The 21,481-nt window shown below is 36.7% G+C and overlaps 1 protein-coding gene across 1 annotated transcript in view; it reads left to right on the forward strand.

Annotated features, from left to right (window-relative positions):
• RBMS1 (RNA binding motif single stranded interacting protein 1) overlaps nt 1-21,481 on the forward strand; it is a 68,897-nt gene that overhangs the window by 34,854 nt on the left and 12,562 nt on the right. Inside the window, exons 5-7 of the mRNA XM_029085295.1 lie at nt 9,606-9,763; nt 12,715-12,794; nt 21,271-21,386. Of these exons, the coding sequence (XP_028941128.1) occupies nt 9,606-9,763; nt 12,715-12,794; nt 21,271-21,386 (354 nt within the window). The remainder of the gene's footprint in view (nt 1-9,605; nt 9,764-12,714; nt 12,795-21,270; nt 21,387-21,481) is intronic.

Genomic DNA, 21,481 nt, shown 5'->3' on the forward strand with positions numbered 1-21,481 from the left:
CGGCAAGATCATCTACAAATCCTAGTTTAGTAGAAGTGGTTCAGATTATATGTATTAAAACTTATATTGTTTGTTTTATAGAGATAACTTCATATATTTGACTTTGTGATCTTTTCCTATCCATGGGGTAAGATTATGCTGTACTCAGTGGTCCGCTTCTGAGTTGATCTGACTCCAGAAAAATACAGTCTCGACTGCAGTGTTTCAGCTGTTGCTGAGCAGACTGGTGGGCCTGGGACCCAAGATCTGGCTTCAGGCCACATCCTGCCAAATCAGTTCCTGGGGGGTCACTATGGAGAAGTGATCATGTCTTGGGAGACGTCATGATGACAGTGTCAACAAAGGAACCCAGTGTCAGACCATGGCTCCGGAAACATTATGTCTTCAATTATTCTGCTCTTCCCGAGATCTGAGTTGGAAGCACCTAACTAAGACGAAGCAGCTTGGGAAGTGTTCTGCTCTGTGCTGGTTAACAGTATTTTCCAGTCACTGCTGAAACTGGAAATGCCTCCAATGATTTCTGTTGGTCAGATAATGCTGCTAAGAGCTTACATGAGATGATCCTGCGTGCCAGGGGATGGCAGTAGCTTTTGGATGGAAATTTAAAATGGAAGTAATAAGCTGCTGCCCCTCTTCTCTATTCCATTTGAGTAATACCAGTGTTCAGTCTTGCCAGTTTTCTTTTTCAGGGTGTACAAGCGGCTGTGGAAAGGGATCAGGAGATGATGTGAGCTGTAGTGGTAGCCAGCTTGTTTCAGGACCTAGTACAAAACCAATAGCTTATCTCTTACTCTAGAGATAAGGTACAGAAAGAGCAAATACATGTTTTGCAAGAGTAGTGTTATTTCTGAGCTAGTTAGTAACTGAGTGTCTAATTTTTATTTTGATTCATTTTAATTTCTTGAAATTTCTTTAATGTAATTAGTTTATTGTCCTTGCTCTTAGAGGAGTGCTTAGAAAATAAACCAATAATAATACTTTCAAAAACTCTGATTTTGCAGAGCTGTGCATTCTTAGGTAAGATTAGTAGTACTATTGAAAAGCTCTGCCTGTTTTCTTTGTTAGAAAGTCATTACGGTTGCTGTCAGAGTGAATTTTTTGGGAAATGTCTCTCTTCTCTTCCCCCCATCCCACAGGTAAAATCAATGAGATAACTGTAGGTTTCTACACTATTCAGAGCATATAGCAAATGACTGTTTAGGAAGATAGATACACATAGAAAATCTACTGTATATTGGCATTTTGAATTGAGACTTTAAAAACTGTGAATCTGTACGGAGTGTTTTAGAGATGGTGAGGTCTAAATGCTATGGAGGTATGTGTTACCTAAATCCTCAGGTTTTTGACCTTGAACTTAACATAAGGCATTTGAGTCAATGTCAGACAAAATTCTGTCTCATGAAATGATACTCAGCTACGTTGAACTGTAGTTACTGAAGTAACAGTGTTTCAGATGATTAGAAAAGTGTCTCTTTTAAGTGGAAAGCTGAATTTAATTCTTGTTCTTCTGGATATAAATTAATGTGTTAATATAAAAGGTAAAAAAGAACTACTGAATAAGAATGGTTAATAAAAACCACAGTTCTCATCTTTCTGTCTAGCAGACTTAAGCCAGGAGGACAATGGTTGTGTTTGCAGCCCAGATAAAGTCAGCTAGAGAATATCTATATAGTACTAACAGCAACGTAGAGATGCACAAGCCAGCTAGGCTATGGCAGCTCAGAGTTCATCAAGTGCTAAACAACTTCCTTCCCTGTGTGGCAGTGACATTTGTGTAGCCATATGGTCTAGCTCATGATGGGTTAACAGATTGCCGAGCTAATATAGTGAAAGGCTTATATCTACTAAAACTGTTCTACATACGGAGTTACCACTTTTTTTTCTAAGAGCTTGTAATGTACTTCAGTCCATTCACAAGAAGGATTAACATACGTTCTAGTGTTCTCACAATTGTATTTCAGCCCAGTCCTTAAAATTAGTATAGTGTCCTCCCTTTAAATCTATTTAACCATCCAAGTCCAGCACCGTTGCTATAGACTCATTGAGCCTGATCCTCCAGACTTTGTTGTTGAAGACCTTGCCTTCCTTCATGTGTCCTCTATTCTGTCTCTCTATTAATGAGATTTTTAGGTCTTCTGTATGTACAGCTTTGCTATAAGATTGTCAAGTTAATTTATAACTTAAACAAGTGATATTCATTATTTTCCAGTTTGTGTTTTCCTAATGTCTTTTTCTACAGAAGCACAAACTTACCTTTAGTAACCATACCCTACTTAGAACCCATGAAGGTATCCATGGAAGATTTCTGCGGTCAATGAAACTTGTTAATTTGAGCCAAGGAATGCTGTTCCATGTACTAATCTGCATTTTTGGGGGAAGACTCATTGTTTATCCATTTAAAGATTTCACCACACACAGTCACACATTTTTAGGACTTAGGGCTTCAGATTCATAATGTTTTAATTTCTTCCTCCTTAAAATCTTCACTTCCACTGACACAGTTAAGTATGCTCCTGCTTATATTGTATTAGCACATAATAAATGTGCTAATAAATTCACATAATAAATGTGATAATTAATAAATCACATTAATAAATCACGAAATATTTTCAGATATTTTAGACTTGTGCAAAAAATTGAGGACTATCTTCAGAATTGTTTTTTATGCAGATTGTGTCAGAAGGATGCCTGTGATAACAATGCAGAGTATGTTGTACCATCACGTACCAACTCTTCTACCATTCTTAAGATACAATTTCCATTTTCTAGAACAGTCTGTTGGCCCTCAAATCAACAAACCAAACTCTCTGAAACTCATTATATGAGGGTGGTTTTTAGTTTCTGATAAATATTAGCCCATTGTCTTGAGTTCATGTTGATCCTCCAGAACCCAAATATGACATGAATTGGTAATCTTTGTATGTTTTACTAACAGTTACAAAGGTAGAACTGTGAAGCGCTCCCCATGTGCTGGTAGTTTTATCTTTCTTTATGATCCAGTTCAATGCAGGAACATTTTTTTAATATTCTTAATGTGCTTTAGGTGACCATTTTCCAAGCATATTTGGAAAAGATGAATTGTCACACTATATATAAAGTGTGAACTGCACAGCAGGTATAGGGTTTTGGGGAGAGAAAGGCTGTTTAGCCACTTGTCCTCATCTCTGTAACAGAAATCAAGACTTTTCCACAGCTATTAAACATAATGTATTAAGGGCAGTCTTCCTTTATGTTGCTGATGAAGAATGTGGTTTTGAGTTAGCAAAAATGAGAAACAGCTAACTTTTATGACTTTTAATAATGTATTGCCTTTTGTAGTTGTCTTCACTGTGGCAACCTTCTGGAGAATTAAATCAGTTTTCATTCCTACAGATTAAAGTAAGAAAATAAGTTCAGGTTACCATGGTATCTAGTGCACTTAATCTAACTAGAGAAGGTAGGCATATTGCAGTTTTTTAAATGCTGCATCTGGACTTCTGAATGCCAAAGAACAGATGATAGGCAAACAGAAGCTAACTCAAGCAGATTTCTACAGCAGTTTTTAACAACTGTCTTGTAAGAAAAGTTTTTTTACCTTGTTTTTTGTAGTTTCTGTAGGCAATAGTACTAAATACTACTGTATAAGTCTATGTTAAGTAAATATAGTCAGTTTTCCTCCTTTTATTCTTAAAAGTTCTTAAAAATCATGATACAACAAATCAAGGTAAGCCAAATTTTGCCTAACTGGGGACCAAATGACCATCATTTCAGGAATTGTATTTGCATTAAATAAGACTGTTAAGAATCGCTTCCCTTTAGTACAGAGCTTCAACCCACAAAACTCTTATCTCAGTTTCTAAGCGGTGCTGTGGCTTGTTCAGACAAGGGTCCAATGACCTGTTAGAAGCTGTGGTAGGCTTATTCAGCTTTCTGTTGAAAATGGTGGCATCCGTGAGCAATTTGAAGAACTCCCAGGGAGCAGCTTGGTGCCCTTCTGGCAAAGGGGAAAGCAAGAATGCCAGTAAGTGAGAAGGGAACGTATGATGGCAGTGGTAGTCTGATTGCAAACTTGAACCCAATGCTTATTGTAGTTAAAAATTCCTTTTCGTACATTTCTTACTCCTGTTAGTAGTACAGATGTGCCTATAAAAATGAATTGAAATGTTTAGCTTATTAATCATATAAAGTGTTTATTCAATTCTGGTGAACAAGTGAACACTATGGTAGTGATTTTTCCACTGAATTGTCTTGTTAACAGTCTGTGGTCAGACAGTATTAAAACTGTGGCTAAACCAGACATATTTCAGTGAGACACAGGTCAATTGTAAATTTTAAAGTAGTTTCTATACGAAGGCAGACAAGCATTTAATCCCTTCCCTATCAGCCAGAGGATCTTCCATGCTGTGAGCCGTGCCTAGTCACATGTTTCTGAATGGCTATCTGTTCGCTCTGACCTTACAGAGAGCAAGAGAAAACAGATGTCTTATCATTTTGCCAAGTTTCTTGCTTGCAATTTAGGAACAGTTCCACACGCACAGGGAGGTTTTTGTTAATGTCTTTCAGATGATGGTAGAGCATTTTGTGTTATGTAGGATTCCTGATCCCCACTTTTCTACAGAAATGAGCATTAACAGTTGATTATTCTTATCCCTTTTATGAGAAATACTCTATCTTGTAGTCAGCTTATTAAAGTAGTGCTATAAGTGCTTTTTAGGAATAAGAAGTGCATTAATCTGCGAGAGCACTGTTCTGCATCTTTGTATTACTACGTTCTGCTAGAAAAGTTCTGGAGATACGGCTAAAGGTGTTTGGTGAGAAAAGGTGAATAGGAATTTGCTGACGTGAATTACTAAAAATAAGACTTCCTGGTTTCCTCAGTAGTACTGATACTTACAGTAGCCCACAAATTCCCTGATATTGCCCATAATCTGCAAATACTGAGCACTTTCAGTGTTTTTCAGGACCTGCTGAAGGTTCTGTTAACTGAGGAGAGACCCTGCGTGAGATATGAAGACTCTCAAATTAAGCAGTTTTCCTGAATCATGTAGAATTAAATAAAAAAAAATAAATCTCAGTGCTTCAGTAGTTTATATTTCACTGTTAGCTTGCTACCTAAAGTAGGAAGCTTTCCACTGACTTCAGTAATTCTTTTTGATCATTGCCATAAAATGATACAAATAATTTCAAGAGATCTAAGATTTCTAAGGTGAAAGCAGCTTGTGTAATTTAATGGATTTTAAGCACAGGAAAAATCCCTGCCTTTGAAAGCACTTAGAGCGATTACACTCTATAGGCAGGGTTTGAGCCGAATTGTTATGTTTGCAGATATTTTTGCCAGTTTCATTGTTTTGCTGAATTCCAGAATAAAAATTAGAAGCTTAGATATCAAAAGAATTATTTTTCTCTTCTGAAACAACTTTCATAACCGTGTGAATTAAACTATGGTGAGAGACAGGTTTTGGTAAGGAAGGATGTCACAGAATTTAATGTATTAAACTGCTGTTTACCAGAGACACAGAGGGACAAGTTTAAAAGTTTGTCTCTCTCCTAACTTCCTGAATTTTTAACTGTTCGACCATTTTCCATGCCAAAACCCTGTATAAAAGCAAACATCTGTTTGTACGGTGCTTTTTGTGTAAGATGGGATAAAGATGGATGGAGAGTCCTAATTGTGGTTGCCATTTGGAAGTCTGCTTGGAAATCCAGCGCGTTCCAAGGGGGAGGAAATGACTTGCTGCTTATGATCTCCCAAAATGTACCCAGGCAGCTGTTTTAAGGTTTAGTAGTCTTGTGCAGATGACAGAAACTGCATGGTGACATAAGTAAGTGACAAGAGGAGAGAAGGTGTTTTGCACATTGATAGGTATCTCTTTTCTACTGCTAAACTGTATAAAATTCCAAATACACTCTAGAAAGAGTTGAATCTTGCTTTAGGTCTACCCCAACGTTATTTTCTTAGTATTGTAAATGAGCTCTTTTGAAAACCAATGACAGTCTCTTTTTTTCCTGCAAAGTGGAGTAATGGATTAAATTAATCTATCCTGACCTAGTTGGACCTGATGATCCTTATGGATTCCTTCCAACTTGAGATGTTCTGTGATTCTATGATTTGTCCTTATAGCTGAACTGTTGCCACTTCTCAGGGCGACTGTGGGTTTGCATCTGCAGTGCAGACACTACCTTGGTGTACTGTGGAATGTGTTTGTTGGCATTTCAACTATTTTGTTCTGTGAGAACTACAGATGAATGAAGTTTCAGCTGTATTCCAGGATTTGGTGACATCCTCATCCGTTGGCTGCTTTTTTGCTATTCCTCTCCCATGTCTGCTATCTTTGCCAGTTCTAGCTATGGACATATGTAGGAGTATCTTCAAACTCCCCTTTTTCCACTGTGGTCAGTGTGTCTTGTTGAAGAATCAAAAGTAGAAGTATCTGAATTCCTGGGAGTATTCAAGCTATATAGACTGGCAAAGAGAAAGGGTCAGGAAAGCAGAAGCAAGTCCTTTCCAGTCACGCATACAGCATGCATCTGACCAAAACCCAATCTAGTTACCAATACAAAATACAATTGGTATTACGGGATGCAAGTCAAATTTTTCTATCACAAAATGTGTTCTGTTCAGAGAAAGCAATTTCCTTAAAACAATTTCCTCAGATGCACTTTTTTCCCCCTCTGTTCCCAAGGGATTTGCAACATGGGTTAGTGGTAAAGTTGCTAATACTCTTTTGAAGTAAAGCACTCCCTTCTCTAACAACATTGTTACGTGATTTTATGACACGAAGTTTTCTCTGCTAGGTGGGTAGGTACAAGAATTGAGCTTCCCAGCATGTATAGAGGAAGATCTTAAAAGTGGTACAGTGAATTGCAGTAGGCATTCGTGTCCTTTTTGGCAAGGAAAGCTCATGACCTCTCATCCTGAATACACTGCCATTAGAATGCAAAAGTGTGCTAACCCCCTAGGCTGGAATATTAGCCCAAAAGAAGGGGAATGTGATCTCCCGTTACCCGAATAAAACAGATTGCTCTGACGTTCTGCAGTTGACTGAATTTCTTTCTCTATTAGGTCTTTCTGAATGTAATAATTTTTTTTACATGTATATTACATTTTTATTAGTGTGAAAAAATGAGGCCTTCTTTTATCTTTCCAAATGTTGTTAGGCTTTTTAATGACAACATTTTAATAATATAATTCAGACTTTCTGTTATTGTAGGATAAAAACATTATCAAATTAGATAAAAGTATGCAAAGGGTCTGATTTTCCAGCTTTTATACTGTTTCACTTTAGGGAGGTTTTAGTATATTTGTGTGCAATATATTTTACAGCTTAGAATAAAAAGTAAAAAATACAAAAATTTCCCTTTCAAATACTATTTGGAGCTTCAGGAAATTATGCTATAGCGACAAATGCAATTTTTAATATCCATGGCTAAAACCTCCTGTAAAGCTTTTGCTAATAGTACTCATTAAAGAAAGAAGTAAGCCTACATATCTCAAGGTGCAAAACAAAATTGTCTAATTGAATCTAAGTAACAAACTAATTCTAAAAATGTGAAAGCTGTTTTCATCTCACATTCCTGCCTGAGGAAATTTGAACTGTATGTCAAAGGTGTAACTACTGTAACACTGGTTTTCCCTCATGGTTGAACGCTGGCAAGCAATGAATATTAATCAGCTCTGACCTTGCAGTGAATCCATTTTCTTGTCTTCTCTTTCAGCTGATCTTTCTAATATGAAAGACAAGTCAGATATTCTAAGACAATTTATATCACAAACTTTGATGTGCGCTGTAGAGATGCAGTATTATTTTGTGAGGGGGATATTCCCACTAGATAATAAAAGGAAAAGCATACATGGTAGTCAAATGCCATTTGTAAGGGACTGTAAAGGGACTGTTGAGGACAACACTTGGGCATTTGGAAAAGTTTGTGTTTTGTAAGGTATGTGGGATTTCAGTGTGGCTAGGGATTACAATCGTATCAGTGGCACAGTGTGCAGATCAGGAGGACGTAATGGGAGCACATTTCCCTTTTATAGGTCCTTTGATGCTGACATTTCTTAAAAAACCCTTACAGAAAACTTTAAAACATTAGCTCTTTCTAATTGAAAGTGAGACTTGGGGTAAAAATGCAAACAGTGAAGGTCCATAAGCATAGAATTTGCTTCCCCATTTTTAGGTTTCATTACTTTTTGGAACATGAGAATTCATTTTTGTGCCTAAAAGGCATGACCTCCTCCCCCAGCCCCAACTCATTTTCTTTTTTTTGTCTTAGGGAAAAGCAACTCCAACTGAGAGGTGATATCCAGGATAACAAGTTATTAAATTATGCAATATGCTACCAACGGTACTGAGATGTTGTTAATATAAGGGCAACTTAGGGACAAATTGGTACCTAGTCTGAATAAGCAGGTGTCACCATTTGTACAGCTATAACCACTTTAATGCATGCTTTAATTCCAGTAAAAAATGTTATGGTTTTGGGGTTTTTTTTTGTTATCTGGTTTGATTCAAACTTACCCACAAGTCAGTTAACCCTCTTATACAGAATGAAAATATGCTTAGGACTATGCCAACAAAATTGTATTTGTTTCAGATTGTATCATTCCTAGTGCCAAAAAAGTTCTACTGAATATAATGCATCCTGCAGAGACTTAGATCTATACAGGGAGCCACAATGACAGCATTGAAGTTTTTCACAACTGTAAGGGCCAAGTCATATAGATCTGTGTAAATTAAGAATGTATTTCATCATGGAGCATGGTCAGCAATTACCAGTATGAGAGAGATGCTCCCTAACCACAGCTGGAGAATCTGTAGACAAACACAGGAAATGATCAATTTCAACAAAAATATTTATTTGATTGGGAAGGAATTCTGTGGCATATACATAGATCACACAAAGCAGATAGCCTAAGGTCAGGGGAATGGCAAAGATGTGTCCACATTTGTCTGCTCCCTGATCACTCATCTCCTGGCAGCCCTCCTCTGTCATTTTGTCTGTTTCTAGAGAAGGTTTTCAGAAGACTTTTGTATTATCTGAATGTGTAATGTGAAAGTTTGATGAAAACTCAAAAATGTTCATGTATGGGAGAAGACAACAATGTCCCACTCACTTCTGAGTGTATCACCTTATTCTTGTGGTAATATTTCGACAATATGTATACTCTTAAATGCATTGTCTCCTTTTTTCCCCGTATTATTTTCAAATTGTCATTCTAATCTTTTCTCTTTTTAATTTACATCTGGCTTTTTTACACTTTCCACCAGTCTTGTATTTCCTTGTCTGCTAATTTATTTCCTTTATCTTGTTTTTGCCTTTTTTTTTCTTTTAGAAAACTCTGAAGCATGAAGTTGTAATATGGACTATAAAGTGGTCAATTATTCACCTTTATCTCCACTTAAATATGTTGTTGTGAGCAGTAATAGGTGGAGGGAAGCTCTCTCAGGAATGCTGTATACAGTGACAGAAGATGGAGGTCACTAATGCTAGGGAAGAACAGTCTTTAGAAAGGGGCCTGAGAAATAAAAATCTGTACTAGTAGTTATATGTAATTGTTATTATGTTTTATATTCAAAATGTCTTTCCAATAAAACCAGCAATAACTATTGTTTTTAATTCTCTTTCAGCAACAAGAACAAGATCCAACTAACTTATATATTTCCAATTTGCCACTTTCAATGGATGAGCAGGAGCTTGAGAACATGCTTAAACCGTTTGGACAGGTTATCTCCACGAGGATACTGCGGGACTCAAGTGGGACAAGCCGTGGTGTTGGCTTCGCAAGGTATTTCAGTCATAGAAACTTCTGTGACATTTCTGGCTTTTCTGATTGGAATTTGAGACAGGAGGCTGTAAGGAAGAATTCCTCCTCTCTCCTCCTGCCCCCATCTTTTAAAAAAATTATTTATTTTTCTTCCTTAGTTCCTCTGAGAAAATCAACTCATCATTGCTATTTGAACATCAGCCCTTTGAATTTTCTGGCTCATTGACATGTTGTCATCTGGGAAAGAAAATATTTTCATTCACTTACAGTAAATCTCACCTTAAAATATTTGACAGTTTGGTCAAATATCTCTCCCAAATCAACAAGAACAAATATTTTCCATAAATTAGTAGATACCTCCCAAATATTCTGTCCATCTGAGTCTACTTTTTCTTTAGTTAATTTAGGTATTTCTTCTGGAATCTCTTCATCAAAGCCTTTTCTGTGCCTTTCTAATATTTTTCTATCTCTCGTTAAGTCCTGCTTTAGACCTAGTATGGCAATCGAAATTTGGAGGCTTCAGATTGGAGATTTCTATTATCAAAAATAGGGCCATACTTTGAGCAAAGAATTGTGAAACTCAAAATATGTCATAAAATCTCTGTCAGCAGTCAGATTCCAGTAATGCAGATGTTCACCCAGTTTTACAATAGCTCTGTACTTGAACAAATAGCAGAATCTAAAATTTATGCACAGAAAAGAAGTGGACAAATTATATCTCCTGATTTTGGCTCCTGATAAAGCCAAAATTTTTAGGGATTGGTTTCCCTGTGAGTTGGCTATGGGTAGTTCACAGCACTATGAATTTTTTTTAATTTTTTTAAAAACCCTCGTCCACCCCCACCCCCAAATTTATTTGCTTGGCAGACTGTCCAGTTTCAAGAAGATACAACAAAGGAACAAAATTAGAAACAATGGGATGATATTGTTATTTCAGAGTGTAAAACCAGCAAGTTTGGTTTCTACCAAAATTTCTTCCTGTCCCCTTTAAAAAAGTTAATAATTAGTAGTATTTTTGGTGTAAATTTAATTGTGCATTTTCACTTCATTCATACACTTGTCTCTTTTTTTCATATAAACATATGCATAAGTATTTGAGTGTGAACTCCATACAAGTATACTCAGTATGTGTGTAGGTATTTTTGAATGATGTATAAATCAATATTTATCCAAAAGTTAAATTTACTAATTTAAAAAAGTACTGATACTTGCTTAAATGCAACTTACACTTTTTGGTACTATGAAGGATAGATTCTGTTAACTAAGCTAAAATTCAGTGGGCATTATGAATTTATTCAATCTTTTCTCCCTAAACTTGCTTACTGACTCTACCTTGAATCAGTGGTATTTTAGGAACACTTTTACTCTAATATAACCAGAAGAGTTTCAGAATTGTATGTAAAAGTCCAAAAGACTTGTGTATATCCAAAACCTCGCTTGTACTGAAGTCATTAGAAGAGATTAGTTTTAATGTAAATATTTTCTTGATAGGTTGTGTATTACATATTATAAGTTTTATATATATACATAAATGTGAAATTATATCCATTTTTAAAATTCACATACATACATTATACATAATCTATGGAATAAGCTGCTGCTGTCATATCTAATCAGAATTTCTCCCCTTCTGCAAGGTAGGTATTGGAACATTTTTGGAAAAATACTTGTTAAATTTAAAAGTGTCCAAGAAACATGTAGACATTAAATAAAAATTTTAATTTCTTGCCTTTGGGAGCATTTTATTAGGTTAATAAGGGTAATATGTTTTATCAAGTCTTGACTTGAGTCTGAGACCAAATTATATTGTTTCAAGTAAGACAAAAAAAAAATTAGATTTCTTTGATGCAGATCCAACAATCCAGAACTTCTGAATATTCTCTAGAAGGTATTTTTGAAACCATGAATAAAAACTTCTTGTTCAGTCTGGCATTTTGGTGATTTTGCTTGTTGTCTATGACTATACTTCATTGGCATGTGGAGAAAGACTATCAGAACTATAAAGGTGCCCAGGCTTAGTAATTTTTAGTAGTGCTTCTTGCTACTGAGGCCATTGGCCTAATTTGTGGATCTGAGTAACAGGACTTAATGAGCAAATAAAAAGAAAATCTCTTTTCAACAATATCCAAATATCACCTTTCAGATAGCTGCAAAATACATTCTTCTTTTAAAATAAATTTTATTTTATTTGCATGTCTCTGTCATCTGCTGCGACTTAGTCCAAGCTAGCAGTTAGGACTGACACATCTACATTGCAATGCAAGGATGTAGCTGCAACCTAGGGAGCCTCTCCCAGACTAGCACAGCTCACCAGTAGTCCACCCAGTCTCTTAAGTCTAGTTTTGACAACATAAGTGCACAAACCTGTTCAGGATGCTGGATAAATTCTTCAGTAGCTTTCACAGCTGCTCTGTTGTTGGTTCCTGTTTTGAAGGTAACTTGGAGGCAATTGAATAAGAATCAGATGCATCATTTAATTGGGATGATACATGTAAGCTAAAAGCTGCAAAGGCAGTTTGGGTCGTGTGGTCAGGCATGTTTCTATTTGAATTTTACTTTTAATCTGTACAGACACTTCAGAATCTATCAAAAGTGGTATTAACATTTGTTGTGTATATCACTGACACTAAGGATTCAGTTGTGAATGATTGTGGATCAGTTCTGTGCTTCCTTCAAGACAGCATAGATACTTTGTACTGTAACTGTCCAATTATGTTAATTTCTAAGTAAATAAGGGTATTGTATTTGCAGCTTGTCACTGTCTTTGGTCTCGGAATGCATGAAATGTTAACTGAGTTTAGTTTTACCTTTCTGAAGTTGTGTTCTTAGAGAACATCCTCTCTGTTGCTCACACATGGGAAAGCAAGATACAAAAATGAAGTGCGAAAAAGCAAGAAAGATGCTTAAAAAATAAAAAACGTGGGAATCTGGGTGAGTGTTTAATTTATGTAAATTATTCTTTATTTTCTTAGAATGGAGTCAACAGAAAAATGTGAAGCAGTGATTGCTCATTTTAATGGAAAATTCATAAAGACACCAGCAGGAGTTTCTGGTATGTTGCATATATTTCTAACAAGATATATGAATGGGTGGGTTACTGCTTACATAGTGGAAGCCTGTTACACTGATTGTTGTATCTGGCTTCTCATTCAGAGGCAGGCTTATTAAAATTAAAGTGTGCCTTGCTGGATGACTGTAATACTTGCTCACTTGGAAGAGTATATCACTTTTCTACTGTAAACCTTTTCTAGGAATCTAGTAGTGTTCTCTTCTAGAGACAGACAAGCAGCTAAAATGCTTTAAACCAGCTATGTGCAAATTTGCATCCCACATAATCCCAGTTGAAGTCAGGAGACAAGTATGTGTTGTATGTGTATCAGGACAGAATTTGGCTGATTGTTGTGGACAGGTTTTTTTTAAGAGGCAAAAAATGGACTACTTTTGCCATCTGTTGGTGATTTTTTTGAAGTAATTTTCAAAAAAAAAGATTTGATGAGAAAAAAATAGATTCTGTAGCAGTATCTTAATGCCAGTCACTTTCCTTCATTGAAGAGCTGCAACTCTGAAGTAAAAGTAGACTTTGAGGTTCTTCAGGAAGATGGAAACAGGTCAACAAATAATGCTACTTCTAGAAATATTGTTCAAGGCAAATGCAGAGAAGCTACATAATGCAATTTTGTTGTCACACCAAGTTCCCCATTAGTTTGCTTGCTTTGTCAGCACTGTTTCTAAGAGACAAAATATATATTCCATAAACACTTAAAAATGAGGAAAGGAAATTCAGAGCAGTAGAGTGAAACAGAAAAAAAAAGAGGGCAAAAAAGGAGGAAAAAATAGGTGCCTAACATTCCAGGCAGCTTTCAGTAACAATTTTACTGAGAATCCCAAGTGGGAATTTTACAAATTACATTGTTGATGTGGTTACTGAAGCCACCTTTGTCCCGTTAGTGAAGTGTTCTCCACAGCCAGACCCTGACACCGAGGAGGAAGAAAGCAGCCCTCAGCAGGCAGACAAGAATGTGACTTGTTTAGTAAAACTGCATACATGCCTCATCTCTGAAAGATTACTCCAGTTTGAGGAAGTCCGTGCTGCGGTAGGGATGGAAAGCTGCTTCAGAGCACAGGAAACCACTCCCTTCACCAACACTAATCTTACTCAGGGTTTTGACTTCCCTGGCTTGGGTTTCGCAGACCCTTTGCATTGCTCTTGATCGCCGAGATTATTTAGTTAAAACTTTGTTATGCATAGGGGCTGTAACATTTACTTTTCTATTTCATATATTTAGCAAGCTGTGTTTTATGAGATAGAAAATCCTTTAGGGGCAAGGAGATCATGGAATGATTCTCTCTGAATGCTGACTGTGCTCTGATCCACCCTCCGGGATTAGTTTTGTAGTGCTGCTATGACTTGGACACAATTAAGAGTAAGAAGTATGGAGAAACCAAGAGTTCAAATTAACACCTAGGGGTTTCTATTCAATTAGAGCCAGTAAAAAAAAACTGTAACAGAACCTCCTATTAGTGCTTTTAGTTCGCTCATTTTTATTTTCACTTGCATTATCCTGTTTTCAATGAATGAGCTGTCAAGCATGTCATTGCTAGTCATGCTCTGTCTCTGGTGGGCCGTTGCTGAAGCTGGAGTTGAACCCTTATATGATCAGGTTCAACAAGGTAGAAATAAAAAGTTGCTACATGGAATTTTATGAAAGATTTCTGCATTGTGGAGGAAAACATTTACCAGAAAAGAGTGATTAATCAGAGATGAGAAATTTGCACTGAACTGGTGATTATCAGAAAGTGGAAACTAAAGAGGAGTCTCAAGATGTAATCCACCTGACAAACTCTAACTTCTCTTGCTTGCTTGGTAAAGTAGTTGTCTAGGTTCTCTGTCTAAAATAGGTAAAGAAGGACACACCTCCAGAGACTGATGTACCTTTGCTGTCAGCTATCCTTGCAGTTACAAAGAGCATCTAGATGAGTCAGAAATAGATAACTCTAAATGTCTGAAAGTCAGATAAGTCACACCCTGCATGATGCTGAAAAATGCAACAGATAAGTAGGTGCATAAGGGAGTTGTGAGAACCTTGTTTATTAAAGACTCTCAATTTTGTTGTATAGGGTACAGCCCCAGTGCTACTTTTCCATGCAGGTGCTGTGAAGTTGTATTGGTCCTTGGAAAGGTTTTTACAAAGTTCAAATTCTTCCTGGACTTCCTCACCACATAGCAAGCATGTGTCCAGTAATGCAGTCTTATTAGAGAATGCAGCTTATGCATAATAATATGCTGCAGTCTGCCAAAAAGTGGGGCTGAGTCATGGGACAACTGTGGTCTTGGACTACTTGCACAGGGAAAAGTGGGTGTAGTGGGAAAGCTCTTGGACAAACAAAGATTGGGAAAATGTTTTGAAATAGATTAGCATACTGTGGGGTTATAGAGGAGCAAGTTCAAATACATGCAAAATAAAATTACAGAACTGGAACTATGTTTAAATTAAAACATTGTGTCCTAGAAACTTGGCTAAAATCAGCAAGGGGAGCTGGCTATAAAAATGCTGTTATCAGGATGAGGAGGGTAGGAGAGATGGGCCTGTAATGAAATAGGTGTGGGAGGAAGAACATCTGTTCAACAAAAACATGCTTTCATAATGCAGCTTTGTTCTTTTAACTAAGTTTGGGTTTAAATAGAAGAATGGGTTAAACAGTTATAGGAAGCATAAGTGAAACCTCCTCTGGAGCATGAGAAGACAGAACAGAAAAACCTCTATGAATCCAAGAGGGCCGAGTGTAGCACAGGGCGGTCACAAAAGCAACTGTAGAATTGAGTGAGTCACTGGGCATTGATGATACTGAGCAAGCTGCACCCTGGTGTAACAAGCTATTCAGGCTTTATTACTCTGCTCCATATATATTAGCTTAATGTAATATATTCAATATTTAGTGTGCCCTTGTTTGTCTAGAGGCAGTAAGAAGGAAGGTTAGCTCACAGAACAATTTCAAATGCACTGCAAGTTGGTATATTTCAAAACTCCTAGATTAGTTTCACTACTTGTTCTGGTTGGGGTTTGTACTTTTGTTATGTAAATTAATGTAATTGTTTGGTTTTACGGACTATGACTTTCTGTCCATTTCTCTCAGGATTTTTGTATTTCATTCTCTTATCTACTGTATGTTTATTGTATGATTGCTATGATCTTGAAACTTTTGCATTTAGTTCTACTTTTCTCTTTAAAGAATTACTGTTTTCAGTGAATAATGTGATATTTAAAGCTTTTCTATTCTCCTCTGAAACATGAACCTCATGATGTGAATTGGAGGAAACAAGAAACTGGTATAAGGAGCCAGGATGCACAAGATGAGTAGTGAAAACAGAGCAGCATACTTAGCCTTTCTCGCCTAAAGATGATACTTAGTGTTTGCTGTCTTCTTGTCTTGTGTTGGACCCATAACAATTTTAGAAGTGATCTGTGGGGCAAAATCATGAAAGGCATCTCCTCCCTATCACAACAGCATGTAGCTGCATGATGATACATGAGAGTAACTATATAAATAATTATATAAAGCAGTTGTGCTGTAGAATACATAAAGTATGTGTAGGTCTGAGTGTATTTGTCTCTCTTACATTTAAAATGAAAAATATAGAAGTTAAAAGATTACAAAAATTTTATGCCTGTTGTATAGGCTTTATGGATTATTTAATACTTCTTTTACTGAAAGATAACTTGGGTAATTTTGGTTTAATGGAGGTAAGGTAGAGAGCATTTTTACTGAGCAGCCCACACCATTTTTGCTCAGGAATTGTGAGTTACGGTGATGACCCAAAAATCATAGATTATCCATGACCCACCCTCCTCTTCCCAGTTACGGAAAAGATTTTGGTCACTCAGGTTCTGTTTTAAGGAAAAAACTGAAGATGGGTGTGAGAACCTTGCTCCTGCCTGCACTGTTGACCACAAACCAGAAAGAGGTCCACCAGGTGTAATAGACATTTCTGTTTGAAATTATTCTGATCTTGGACGCCTTTCTAGTTCAGGAAAGGAATGAAGATGGAGCCTTGTAGTATTTATCTTGTGGTAGTAATTTTCAATTTTTTTCTATTTGCTCACCTTTACAAAGTATCATAGGGAAGTTGTCGTTTGACCATAAACTCACATTTCTTAGTTATTTTTCACAGATCCTTTAGAAATAATCTATGAACCACATCATGAAAACCACTGCTAAAGGGTACCAAGAGGTCACGGTTCTGGTATTATTCCTGATTGTCATGCTGAAGGCAGAGGAACCAAGATTTTACCCATTAGGTCAACAATTAAAACCTTGTACTGCTCTAATTCTCATAGTTTGTAATTACTGCTTAGCTTTAAGAGGCAACATTGGAATAGAGAGAAGAATAATGTTTAAAAACTCAAAATATACTCCTGTGACAAATTATTAAACCCTATGTAAACTATTAAAGAAATGTAACCCTGAGCACTGCATTTAAGTGAAGATTAGGATGACAAAGAGTATGTATGTTGTTTCTCTTTAGACATACAAAGCTACTGAGATCTTGGGTTGCACAACTTCTTTTTTAATTCCCACAGCTTTTAGCAAAAGTTTCTAGCTGTACATGCTTATCATTAGAGTGATGTTTTAATGTCAGAATTCATTAGTCCCATATACTTTGTCACTAGAAAATAAGAAATGAAAGTCACTAAAATAAACAAAAAAAGTTTTAATTGAAGACTGATTAAAATAATAGTATTTTAAAACTATTTTGTTGTATTTTCTAATATCTTAAAGCAGGGTTTAATGAAAAGGTGATATAATCAGCCATTTAAAGTCAAGGGTGTAAACACGAAGTCCAGCATAAGAACATCAATTTTGTTCTTGCATTTATAGTATAACCTGGTGTGTATTTGTGTAGACACTGAACAAACAAAGTCTGAATTCTAATGTACACATGTGCAAAACATGTACAACAAGGCAGTATTTATTCTCTGAACTAATATTGTATTCACATCTTTCTTCTGTGAAAACATTAGCCCTAGAGGAGGGTGATTCAGGGCAGGGGAAGATGGTCAGTGCTTTCTAAAGCCAGGTTTTAAAGTGCCAACTTGCTGTTAAAGCACAGGAAAGCTCACAGTTACAGAACACTGTTGTGGCAGCAGCTCAACAGACATCTACAAACCATTGAGAGTGTTGGTTTTCATTAAGTGTCAGTAGGGTGGGCATTTTAAACATGTTGTCTTAGCTGCAGAAGCATAAATCCACTGTAAGTCATAGCCTTTTACATCAGCTATCTTACAGCTGTAAACGCAACTCCGAATATTTATACTATGCCTCTCTGTCTTGCATACACAGACAAGTTACTGAATGATTAATGATCCCCTTCACCACTGGGTCTGCACACTTCCCAACAATTAAACTATAAAAATGACTCTCCCTTCCTTCCTGGACCACAAAAAAGGTTGCTTGACTGGTCTGTAGGGCTTGTTGGAGTTCTTTGTTTATATAGATATCTATTATATATGTGTTTTTACGTGTAAGACAGAGAATATCTTATGTATATGTGGAAAATATGAGGAAAGGTAAGATGAATAAATAAATTTCAGATTTAATTTTGAAGAAAGTAAGGGCTATGTTCATTCCTTGGTGGGAGGGCAGATCAATAGATCATACTTGGCTCCCATGAAGGTTTATCTCCTTCTCATGACCCGCCTTCTGATGACCATCAGTCATTGTGTTCTTGAAGCAATGAATGCAGTAGTACTCTGGTCAAAAGCATGGAAGATGAGCCAAAAATTGCAGTTATGCTTTCAGTTGCAGCAGTCCCTACTATCAGCGTTCAGATCTTGAACTGGAATCAGGGAAGGCAAATGCTATAGAGCCTTCTCAAAGCAGTTGGCAGTGCTAAATAGACGGTCTGCTTCGTATTTTTTTAGCATGAGTTGGAGCTTTCACAGCATTTGGCTTCATTTATGGACACAGTGAGGAGCAAGAGAAGCTTGGAAGGTCAGAAAAACAAAAGTTCCCATGACCAGATCTGTGTTGAGCACCAGTGTCTGGCAAATCACAAAATAATGCCTTTTAATTTTTTTTTTTCATTGCTGCAGGTTTTGGATATTACATATTCAAAATCCAATACACGTGGATAATTCTTGTTCAATTTTTCCTTCCTCTTTAAATTTGCTAGGAGAGTGTTTCCAGTGTACCACAGAAGATGTTTCATAATTTAAAATTTAACTGTTTACAGTTATCTTGTGACAAAAACAAACAAAATAGTTTATTCTTAAATAGATTTTATGAACATTTTATTCAAACAGTTGGACAGGTTTACCCTGAATTTTTTAAAAAAATGATCTTTATCTTGAGACAATGATGGGGAATATAAGCACAAATAATGATTTTAGAAAAGTTTGGTAGAATTAACTATGGGAATTTTTAATGAAAGCATAATGCAGCTTTAAATAAAGCATTTACCACCTGTGAGTGTTACAATACCAAATCACAGTGCTAAAAACATTTCAGTACTTTCTGATGTCTTCATTATCTAATCTGTTCTCTTGCCAGTTTCTTTTGACTTCATTCAAAAATTTATAGTGTGTATTTTGGAAGTCACACATGCTTCCCACAACACTAGATAGCTGGAAATAATTTATAAGTAGCTGAAGATACTCAACTTGGGGAAGAGCTTTTTTTCATTTAAGACAATTAAATTCAGTATTTGGATCTGAGCTCTCCCTTTCTGATGGATTTTTTTTCCTCGCTGTGCAATTGATACAGTACCTTTTTGCCCCAAATAGGCCAAGACAGAAGTTGCTTCTCATGATAGAAGACCTCAAAGCAAAACTCAATTCTGGGAATGCCCTCAGAAATGCAAGATTTTGAAGACAATTATCTCTAGTTTCTGTCTCCTACTTTAGGGTTTCTGTTATTTCCTTATGCATTTACTGCACTGTCCATAGGTCTCCAGTACTTTTTTCCAGTGTCATTAGCCTAGCCTTTCCCTGGTTTATTTTATGATTATAGGATTTTAATTACCATTCTCTGTAAAATAATACATTTTACATTAATTCAGTTGTCATGTTTAATACTAAAGTCTGACTCTCTGGTACTGAAGTTGACCGCTGAGTAACAGCACATGGGTAGGAGAGGTACACGTCTCTGACGGATGTGGTCAATGTGTAGATGAGACAGGGAGCCACGTACCAGTTCTATCTCCCAGTCCACCCATCTTTCATAGAGAAGGCTGTCAAAAGATGGTTATTTCCCAGTAGAACAAGAGCTAGTGTTTTAGGTATGCCATCCAAGCCCAGGATGACTTGGCCATTAGGGCTAGTTTTGTGACATAGATTTAAAAGTCAAACTCTCTGCTAGGTTGCAAGTCTCTGAGGTTTTCAATACCAATCACCTTTTGTAAATGCAGACAGAGTGAAGGGCATATCAGCACTGGCCATGGTTATACTAATAGATTTTGTTGCACAATACAGATATGCTAAAATTTTTCTTGGGGTTGTTTCTTTGCGAGTGGACCTCCCATTCCATGTGTTTAATCTGTGTTTGGAAACTTCCATGTTTTCAGATCCAGCTGTGTCTCATGAAGGTGTTTGCAAACAGAATGACTGGAAGAATGTAATGGTAAAGCTTAGACAGTTTATGTATCGGGAATTACTGGCAGAGAAATGTTCACATCCAAGTCATAACAATGCTTCCACCCTGTGATTAGGAAGGGTGTGGTGTGATGTAGCAGAGCTGTGCTTCAGCCATTGATACTTGGAAACTATTGCAGTTTAAGCTAGTAACAGGGAAAGAATACTATGCAAACTTTTCTTTTTCATTGCTTCAATTTTGACATTAAAAATTGAAGTAATGGTCAGCATTACATTATGCAAAAAAAAAAAGTGTAATTATACCATTTGATGACAGTATGCAAAAAAACAAGATAAAAGAAGAATCTTGAAGACTTTCTGGTTGTATTGTGTGGTATTTATAGAGCAGGGATAAAAAGGGAATGGACAGTTGTGGCATTTTTTCTGTGCGAGGTGGCAGGAGATAAAGGTATGCACTCCACCCTGCTGGTTAGAGTAAGTGGAGGAACTGTGCCAGCTTTTCTGGCTATTCTGGATAAGCAGAGCAGTTTATGTTTTGGGACATACTGAAACCTCTAAGGGGAAGGGGGAATATATTAAAGGCCTTTGGCCAGATTTATTCTCCACCCTCCTTAGATGTATCTCCTAAGGTGCAAAACTCAGAATTCAGATGGCAGTTGTCATTCATCCCCAGACCACCAGACACGTACTCAGGATATACATACCATGTTTCTTTCCAGCAGGCTTTGGAGCCGTAGTTTAAAATCAAAGCTATAAGGCATTCCATATGCTCTCTTTGTGTGTGGCAGCTGTCTTTGTGCTATGCCGAACAATCATTGGTGCTGTAGTGTCCGTGTTATTTAACCGTCATATTGGGAATGTAAAAACCATACCTCATTTGGAGTGCTGAACACCTGTGTATGCAAGCTACTTCAACTAATATTCCTCCTTTCTTCTCAGTTCCTGCAGAACCTTTATTGTGCAAGTTTGCTGATGGAGGACAGAAAAAGAGACAGAATCAGAATAAATATATACAGAATGGAAGAGCATGGCACAGAGAAGGCGAGGTGAGACTTGTAAGTCCTTCCTTCAAGCTTTAGTGTGGGTGTACAATAATGAATGCTTATGAAAATGATAAGCATTGAGACTTCCTGGCTTAGCTCTCTGGCAT

The sequence above is a fragment of the Antrostomus carolinensis genome, unplaced genomic scaffold, assembly GCF_000700745.2.
Source record: "Antrostomus carolinensis isolate BGI_N321 unplaced genomic scaffold, ASM70074v2 scaffold11366, whole genome shotgun sequence".
Lineage (NCBI taxonomy): Eukaryota > Metazoa > Chordata > Aves > Caprimulgiformes > Caprimulgidae > Antrostomus > Antrostomus carolinensis.